This window comes from Scyliorhinus canicula, chromosome 8 (genome assembly GCF_902713615.1).
Source record: "Scyliorhinus canicula chromosome 8, sScyCan1.1, whole genome shotgun sequence".
NCBI classification, from domain to species: Eukaryota; Metazoa; Chordata; class Chondrichthyes; order Carcharhiniformes; family Scyliorhinidae; genus Scyliorhinus; species Scyliorhinus canicula.
This window is the reverse complement of record NC_052153.1, coordinates 190,265,800-190,275,366: the sequence shown is the minus strand read 5'-3', so window position 1 is coordinate 190,275,366 and position 9,567 is coordinate 190,265,800. Positions and strand designations below refer to the sequence as shown.

The following is a 9,567-nucleotide window of genomic DNA, read 5'->3' as shown; positions in this document are numbered from 1 at the left end:
CACTTTAGGAAGAATGTGAAGATTTGGGGGAGCCCACAGGAAAGATTCACGTGAACGGTGATGTGGACAGATTGAAGCAACTGGGTCTGTTTACCTTGGAGAAGAGAGAGTTGAAGGCGTTTAGGATTTCAAGAGGCCTGGGCAGAGCAGATAGGGAGAAACTGTTCCCATTGGCATGGCAAGAAAGTTAAGTTCAGGCCAGAATCAGAAGGCATTGGACATCGGAGTAAACCATTCAACCCATCAAGCCTGCTCCACCATTCAATGAGATCATGACTTACGATCTACCTCTACGGCTGTTTGCCGTGGCATCCCGTTTCCCTCGATGTCATTAAGGAGGAAATGTAGACCTCGATCTTGAACATGTGGAATGAAGAAATACCTCCTCATCCCAGTCCTAAATGGGCCGTCCCCTTATCCTGAGAGCTTGTCCCCTGGTTCTAGACTCAGCAGCCAGGGGAGAACATCCTATCCCCATCGCTCCTGTCGGGATCTATAAAAAAGAGTTCCTACAGTGGAGGAGGAGGCCATTCGGGCCATCCAGTCTGCGCCATGCTCTCCCCAGAGCCGCCCCCCGAGAAGACACCTCTGCTGGAACAACAGGGGCCGAACAGCCTCCCATCTCCGGCCAGCCGAAAGGGTTGAGAAATGGCGCGAACCCGGGGGCTGGACGGGAGGCTCGGACGCAGCCGAAGCCAACTCAACAAGCCGGAGCTGAGCCGGGCCCGGCGCCTCACTCCGGAGGCGGACAGTCACCGGGCCCGCTCCAGCCTCCGAGCCCTGGCGGCGCGGTGAACAAGCGCGATTTGCACTCTCTCGCGGCGATAACCCTGCGCGGCGGCGTCCGGTTACCGTTGGGAGCGGTTCCTCCGGGTGCCGCCGATTCGGCCGGACTTCAATTCAAGATTCCCGCCCGCTGCTCACCAACCGCCCGCCGGTTTCCGTTAGCGCGCCTGCGCATTTCAGTCCCACCCGAAGAGTCAGACGGACGAGTCCGACGGAGAGTCAAGAGGTGCCCCTTCTCCCTTCCGGCGGGCAGCGCCATCGGCAGGAGGGAGGACCGAGCAGCGGCGTCATGACTGGGAGGACCGAGCAGCGGCGCCCCGACTGGGAGGACCGAGCAGCGGCGCCCCGACTGGGAGGACCGAGCAGCGGCGCCGCGATTGGGAAGACCGAGCAGCGGCGCCCGGACTGGGAAGACCGAGCTGGGAGGACCAGGCCCCGCGACTGGGAGGACCGAGCAGCGGCGCCCCGACTGGGAGGACCGAGCTGGGAGGATCAGGCGCCGCGATTGGGAGGACCGTGCACCAGCGCCGCCGCCCGGCGGGAGGTCATGGTAGCTGGAGGACAGCGTGGCCCGGGTGGTGGCGGGAGGAGGAGGAGGAGAGAAATGGAGGACGAAGTCCGGCGTGCTGGATAACGGCCGGCGGCGAACCGCACATGGGGGGAGAGGCCGCCACCTCAAGCCGGCCAGAAGCGTTTGGAGGGGAAGAGAGCTGGAGGTTATCGCGGGGGAGAGACAGGCCGAGGCCGGCCATGCTTTAGGTGAGTGTTTCAATCAGTCAGAGAGAGGCCTACTGGACAGGCTGTGCGTCCAGGAGGTCAAGCTGACTCCTCTGGGCACCCGCTCTGAGGGTTTCAAACAGAGTGCTCTTTCAATGGACCATATCCCCGCCTAAATATCATGTACCTTGTTCAAAAAGAAAGGTGAGGATAACCCCAGCAATTACACACCAATCTCCAGCTTCAATCAATGGTGGGCAAACTCCTAGAAACTATTATTCAGGATAGAATGAGCAGTCACAGGGACAAATGTGGGTGGATTATTAATAGGAAGCAGAGAGCCAATGTGTATTTTTCAGGCTGGAGAAAGGTTGGCTTGTGGTGTTCCCCAGGCGTCGGTGTTGGGACTCTTACTTTTCATGATGTGTATTAATGATCTAGATCTTGGTGTGCAGGGAACAATTTCAAAAGTTTGCGGTTGGCATAAAACTTGGAAGTATTGGAAACTGTGAGGGGGCAGTGTGGAATTTGTAACGGTCATAGCTAAATTGGTGGAGTTGCCAGATTAGCTGCCAGATGAAGTTCAATGCGGAGAAATGTGAAATTACACATTTTGGCAGGAAGAACATGGAGAGACAATGTAAAATAGGGGGTAAAATTCTTTAAGGGGTGCTGGAGCGAAGGGACCAGGGTGTATATGTGCATAGACCATTGTTGGTGGCAGGACAGGTGGAGAGAGCAGTTAATAAAGCATCTAGTACTCTGGGATATATTAACAGGGGTGTAGAATGCAAGAGCAAGGAGGTTATGCTGAACTTGTACAAGACACTAGTTAGACCTCAATCAGAATCCAATAATATCTATAATCTGTAGTATTGTCACAAGTAGGCTTACATTAACACTGCAATGAAGTTACTGTGAAAAGCCGCTAGTCGCCGCACCCTGGCGCCTGTATGGGTAGACTGAGGGAGAATTCAGAATGTCCAATTGACCTAACAAGCATGTCTTTCGGGTGCAACTGTGTATAGTTCTGGATACTATAGGAAGGATGTGAACGCATTGGAGATAATGTAGAAGAGATTTACAAGAATTATTCCAAGGTTGAAAAAATTCATATGAGGATAGATTTGGAGAGATTGGGAAATGTTCTCCTTGGAGAGAAGAGGGCTAAGAGATTGAGATGTTCAAAATGAATGGAAGACCTGGACGGAGTAGATACCTGCCCCCCCCCCCCCCCCCCCCCCCCCCTTGAGGGCTGGTACAGACATGATGGTCCAAATGGCCTACCTCTGCTGTAACAATTCTGTGACTCCTTCCCACTTAGATTCAACCTTTCACAGTAACCTCATTGCAATGTAAGCCTACTTGTGAAAATAAAGATTATTAAATTAAATTTACTGGAGCCCAGATTATTGAGTGCAAAAATGTTCATGAGAGTGGTTCCACAGATAAGGAACTTCAGTTATGTAGATTGGCAAAGTTGTGACTTTTCTCCTAGGAGAAGAACACGTTGATGGGAGATTTGATAGAAATGTTGAAAATCATGAGTGGTCTGGACAGAGTTAATGGGGAGAAACTGTTCCCATTGGTGGAAGGATCAAGAATAAGAGGGCAAATGTTTCAGGTAATTGACAAAAGAACCAATGGTGACACGAGGAGAAATATAACCATTCAGTGATTTTGAATTCGGCCCCAATCTAGACGTTATCACCTGTGATCATACAGCACAGGAGGCCATTTGAGCCAACCTGCCTGTGTAATCCAGCAATCCATTTGTCCATTCCTTCCTGCTCTTCCCCCAGAGACTTGCATTTCTTTTTTTCTTTTCAAGGATGTATCCAATTGCCAATATACTGTCATGTTTCAGAAGAGATGTTTAACTGGGTCTTCTCAGGTGCACATTAAAGATCCCTTGACTCCATTTCAAAGAGGAGCAGGAGAGATTTTCCCAGTTACCAGGCCACTATTTCATATTCATGCCTACAATATGAAGGTCAGTGGTTAGGCCAGCATTTATTGCCCATCTCGAATTGCCCTTCAGAAGGTGGTGATAAGCTGTCCTCTTGGACCACTGCAGTCCATGTGGTGTAGGTGCACTCACGGTACTACAGTATTAGGAGGGATGATCTGGAAGAAGGAACTGACGGCACTGTTGCTAAGTTTTCAGATGATACAAAGATCTGTAGAGGGACAGGTCGTATTGAGGAAGCAAGGGGGCTGCAGAAGGATTTGGACAAGCTAGGTGAGTGGGCAATGAAGTGGCAAATGAAATACAATGTGGAAAAGTGTGAGGTTATGCACTTTGCAAGGAGGAATTTAGGCACAGACTATTTTCTAAATGGGGAAATGCTTAGCAAATCAAGCACAAAGGTCTTGGGAGTCCTTGTTCACAATTCTCTTAAGGTTAATGTGCAGGTTCAGTCAGCAGTTAAGAAGGCAAATGCAATGTTAGCATTCATGTCAAGAGGGCTAGAATACAAGACCAGGGATGTACTGAGGCTGTAAAAGGCTCTGGTCAGACCCCATTTGGAGTATTGTGAGCAGTTTTGGGCCCTGTATCTAAGAAAGGATGTGCTGGCCTTGGAAAGGGTCCAGAGGAGGTTCACAAGAATGATCCCTGGAATGAAGAACTTGTCGTATGAGGAACGGTTGAGGACTCTGGGTCTGTACTCGTTGGAGTTTAGGAGGATATGGGGGGATCTTATTGAAACTTGCAGAATACTGCGAGGCCTGGATAGAGTGGATGTGGAGAGGATGTTTCCACTTGTTGGGAAACTAGAAGTAGAGGACACCATCTCAGACTAAAGAGATGATCCTTTAACACCGAGATGAGGAAGAATTTCTTCAGCCGGGGGTGATGAATCTGTGGAACTCTTTGCCGCAGAAGGCTGTGGAGGCCAAATCACTGAGTGTCTTTAAGACAGAGGTAGATAAGTTCATGATTAATAAGGAGATCAGGGGTTATGGGGAGAAGGCGGGAGAATGGGGATGAGAAAATATCAGCCATGATTGAATAGCGGAGCAGACTCGATGGGCCGAGTGGCCTAATTCTGCTCCTATGTCTTATGGAATTCCAGGATATTGACCCAGTGACAGTGAAGGAGCTGCAATATATTTCCAAGTCAAGATGGTGTGTGGTTTAGAGGGAAATCTGGAGATGGTGACGTTCTAATAGGCCTGCTGCCCATGTCCTTCTGGGTGATAGAGTTGACGACTGTAGAACATGCTGTCAAAGACACCTTGGTGAGCTGCTACAGTACCTCTTGTAGATGATGCACAAGGCTGCCACTGTGGTGGAGGGAGTGACTTCAAAGTGGTAAATGGGGTGCCAGTCAAGCAGGTTGTCATATCCTGGATGGTGTCGTGCTTACTATCAATATCCCACATCACCGTAAACATTCCCAATTAAATATGTCCTTCTCTATCCCACAATAGGAAAGACTATTTTCCAGCATAGCCTGCAGCTCCTCTAGCGAGAGATCATCTTGTATCCTGAATCGCATTGTCCTGTTCACTCACCACTCCAGTGATTGTGGACCTACGGTAGTTTTTTAAAAAACAATTCTCTTCCCTATTTACAATCCCTTCATGCCCTTGTGTCCTCTTCCAGCCCTACAATCCTCCAAAGACTTCTGTACTCCTCCAAAAAGGGGATGAAAAGTTTGTGGCACCACAGGGAAAGGACGGGGGAGTGGCACTTGCTCTTGCAGAGAGCCAGCACAGAAATGACAGGCTGAATGGCCTCACGGTAGCAGAGTGGTTAGCACTATGGGTTGCGTGGGTTTCCTTCGGGTGCTCTGTTTTCCTCCCACAAGTCCCTAAAGACATGCTGTTAGGTGAATTGGACATTCTGAATTCTCCCTCAGTGTTCCCGAACAGGCGCCGGAATGTGGTGACTAGGGACTTTTCACAGTAACTTCATTGTAGTGTTAATGTATGCCTACTTGTGTGACAGTAAAGATTTTTTTAGTATGACTTTTCTTCTCGCAAGGCTGAGAGAGATGTTCCCTCTCCAGCTTTCCAAAATCAACTGCTTCCCGCCGAGCTGTGAGAGCTGCCTTCTCATGATCTATCTCCAACTGCAATCAAATTAGCTAAACAAACTTAAATGCTTCTCCATCTTACAAGGCCCTAGTTGCTAAGTAACACCCACGTACCTATACTGGTCTATTTATTCTTCACACAGTAGTCCTCGTTAAGCACAATAGAAACACAGTTGGAACTTTGTCCGGCATGAATCTAACTATAGATTTTAAGCTTCCAGGCACAGAAACATTCAATTAAACCCATTTAAAACTATACCGTCCGCAGAATCTTACCAAACAATGGCAAATTTTAAGTCCCGACGAGAAAAACTGGTTGGCAGGATTTCTCATGGAATCTTGAGCCTCTTCGAAAAAAAGAGTGCGCATAGTTTTTTTTAGAAAATATTTTATTGAGGCATTTATGATTTTCAACATCAAATTTCAACAAAAACCATAACAATATAACCAACAAATCCCCCGGACACACATCACAGCCAACATGGCTTACACAAACAGCGCCAGCCTTCCCCAGCCACCCCTCCATTTGCTCTCCTGCCCTTATTTGAGCGGGCATAGTTAACGGTGTCACTCTGGCAAGGCGGGGACTCCTAAAGCTGGGGACTGGTTTCAAACAGATCAGGATGCCTTCCTTAGAGGATGCCCTGGCCAGCACTGCATGGTGTTACAGTGGTTAGCACTGCTGCCTCACAGCGCCAGAAACCTGGGTTCAATTCCACCCTCGGGTGACTGTGTAGAGTCTGCACGTTCTACGGGGGTTTCCTCTGGGTGCTCCGATTTCCTCCCACAGTCCAAAGATGCATGGGTTAGGTGGATTGGCGATGCTAAATTGCCCTTAATGTCCAGGGATGTGCAGGTTAGGTTGTGGGGTTACAGGGATAGGTAGGGATGGACACTTGTAAATGGGCAAAGTGCTCATTTGAAGGGTCGGTGCGCACTCGATCGGCCGAATGACCTCCTTCTTAGGGTCTTGCTCTGGCACTGCCTTCTGGCACAGCTTAGAGTCATAGTCATGCAATGCAGAAAAGGCCCTTCAGCCCATTGAGGTTGGCACTGCCAGGTTGCTGGAGTGACATGCCGACGCCGGGTCAAGATTCCATGAGGGGAGAATGTCTGGAGAGAGTGCTCGTTAATGACACGCTAATATATTAAAATTAGGTTCCTGGGCTCCCACAGCAGGACTCCACCGGGGGGGGGGGGGGGGGGGGGGGGGGGGGGGGGGGGGGGTGTTGAATGTTCCAAAACCCGATCACACTGGAAAGAATCGCGTTTTTCCATTCCCTCCAGATTTTGAGCCGGCGCTGAATTTCTCTCCAGATTTTGAGCCGGCGCTGCGTTTCTCACGGACAAGGAGAGAGGGGAGGTCGAAAGCACCCCCCCCCCCCCCCCCCCCCCAATCCCTTATTTCTAATATTTATTAATGCAGGTATAAAACTACCTTTGTGTTTGTAACAAGTGAGGTTAGGTTAAAGGCTTTCCCAGAAATGACTCAAAACAGCGATATTGATGCAATTCATGTCGCAGTGACGTCAATCTATAAGTTGTAAGCTGAATCACTTCCTGAGCGCTATATTACTCACTGTGGTTTGAGTCAGTTTATGGCCCAAACTATCACGTCCAACCCTCATACTGAAAACTTTGATAATCAAGCAGTAGAGATGATGTCGCCATTAAACCCGATGGAACTTAATTCAGAAAACCTAAAGGTGTGGGGAAGGGCGTCAGCTGTGCACATTTGATGGGCATGGGATGAGACAGTTTATAGATTTGAAATGGAAAAGGTTTGTCAGCACGAGTGTAGAATCCAGACTGACGTCTCAGTGCAGTACTGAGGGAATGCTGCACTGTCCGAGGTGCTGTTTTTTTGGTGAGACATTAAACCGAGATCCATCTGCTCTCAAGTGGACATTAAAGATTGAATGGCATTATTCCAAAAAGAGCTATCCTGACTATATTTATTCCACAATCCACAGCATGTTTTAAAAGTTACGTTTATCTGGGCATAGTCCCATTGCTATTTGTGGGAGCTTGCTGTGCACAAATTGGTTCCCCTGTTTCCTACGCTACAACAATCACGATACTTCACAGATAAATAGAATCTCTAAAGTGCAGAAGGAGTCCATTCGGCCCATCGGGTCAGCACCGACCCTCAGAAAGAGCACTCAACCTAGGCCCATACCCCCACCCTATCCCCGTAACCCTGGATGTAAAGCTAAGGAAGCAGAACCAAACTGTTTGCAATCTTGGTGTCAGTTTTATCAGTGAGATGAGTTGCCAACCACCTATTAGTGCCATCTTTCACATCACCTATTTCCACATCTGTACCATTGTTTGACTCCAGTTATTTCTCAGCTTATCTGCTCTTGAAATCCTCATTCATTTGTTACCTCCAAATTTGGCTTTTCAGCAATACTTTGTAACCACCTGGTTTAGCACAGGGCTAAATCGTTGGCTTTGCAAGCAGGCCAGCAGCACGGTTCAATTCCCGCACTAGCCTCCCTGAACAGGTGCTGGAATGTGGCGACTAGGGGCTTTTCACAGTAACTTCATTTGAAGCCTACTTGTGACAATAAGCGATTTTCATTTTTTATTTCTACTCTGTAAATTTCACATCATATAAAACTATGCATAACATGTCCTAACTCGCACCAAATTCCTTTCTCCTATCAGCACTGCGCTCATTGATCTACATTGGCTCCCAATTGAGCAGCGCCTCACCTTCTCGGAACTCATGGGCATGTCTCATTGTGAAATTGAGCTGTGGAGAACAGGATCCTGGTTTGATCCTGGATCTGCTAACGTAAAAATTGGCCAGAATTCCCTTGACTGAATACAATATGAAAGTGTGGGTGTGGTGGGAGTTCAGCTTAATGTTATTTTAAAGTGTGTATAAATAGGAATGAGAAAGGAGTTCAGCCTGTTCAGCTGGCCGATTATTTAGTATCCATCTTGGCCTTGCCACTAAAAAATGGTTATCAGATGCCCTCAATGCTACTGAGTCTGCATTCTTGGCGATGGATGACTCCCATGAACCTACTAGATTGACATAATTCTGGTTCACTAATGCCCTTTAGGAAAGGAAATCAGGGCGACACAGTGGTTAGCACTGTTGCTTCACAGCTCCAGGGTCCCAGGTCCGATTCCCGGCCTTGGGTCACTGTGCGGCGTCTGCACGTTCTCCCCATGTCTGCGTGGGTTTCCTCCGGGTGCTCCGGTCTCCTCCCACAAGTCCCGAAAGACGCGCTGTTAGGTAATTTGGACAAGGGGATTTTCACAGTAACTTCATTGCGGTGTTAATGTAAGCCTACTTGTGACGATGGAGATTATTATTATTTAAAAATCTGACATCCTTATCTGGGTCTGGCTTAGATTTGACTGGATCGTCAGCAATGTGATTAACTCTTAACTGCCCTCTGGAATACCAGCCACTCAGCTGTATTCAAGGAGACAGCTCACCACCACCTTCTCAAGGGTGATTCAGACTGGCCTTCACAGTGACGTTCGCGCCTGTGAATGTATTTTAAAAAAAAACATATGTTCATTAGAACGGACAAGGCGAGGAGATCAAATCGAGAAATTCAAAATGATTTTGTGAAAGTAAGTCAGGTAAACCTGTTTTGTGAGATCTTAAATTTGGGATCATCACCAAAAAAGATAAGAGTGATGTTATATTTTTTTCAATGTAAGCCTTACAGGGCAGCAGAAACAGTGTTTAGAGCAGGATGATTTTGAAAAGGAAGGTAGGTAAATTTGATTTAGATTTGTTTTCACCGAGGTACAGTGAAAAGTATTGTTCTGTGTACAGTACAGGTGGATCATTCCATACATGAAAAACATAGGACATATGATAAATACACAATGTAGATACATAGACACAGACATCGGTGAAACGTATGGAGTGCAGTGCTATACAGTAGAGCAGATGCATAGAGAAATCAGTTCAGTCCATAAGAGGGTCATTCACGTGTCTGGTAACAGCGGGGAAGAAGCTGTTTTTGAATCTGTTGGCGTGTGTTCTCAG

The 9,567-nt window shown here is 47.9% G+C and overlaps 2 protein-coding genes across 9 annotated transcripts in view; one reads left to right on the top strand and one right to left on the bottom strand.

The window, feature by feature from the left end:
• The window catches only part of poln (polymerase (DNA directed) nu), a 479,439-nt gene extending 478,146 nt beyond the window's left edge, over positions 1 to 1,293 (bottom strand). The window contains exons 1-2 of one of the 2 annotated variants that reach the window (XM_038805894.1): positions 853 to 1,293; positions 289 to 493 (exon numbers count right to left, since the gene is read on the bottom strand). In XM_038805894.1, the coding sequence (XP_038661822.1) occupies positions 289 to 390 (102 nt within the window). In that variant the 5' untranslated portion in view covers positions 391 to 493; positions 853 to 1,293. The remainder of the gene's footprint in view (positions 1 to 288; positions 494 to 852) is intronic. The other variant, XM_038805895.1, reaches the window with a different exon arrangement.
• LOC119970758 (PRELI domain-containing protein 1, mitochondrial-like) overlaps positions 1,289 to 9,567 on the top strand; it is a 40,433-nt gene continuing 32,154 nt past the window's right edge. For 5 of the 7 annotated variants that reach the window (XM_038805905.1, XM_038805902.1, XM_038805901.1 and 2 more), the window contains exon 1: positions 1,289 to 1,545. The gene's annotated coding sequence lies outside the window, so the exon portion shown is untranslated. The remainder of the gene's footprint in view (positions 1,546 to 9,567) is intronic. The other 2 variants (XM_038805903.1, XM_038805900.1) reach the window with 2 other exon arrangements.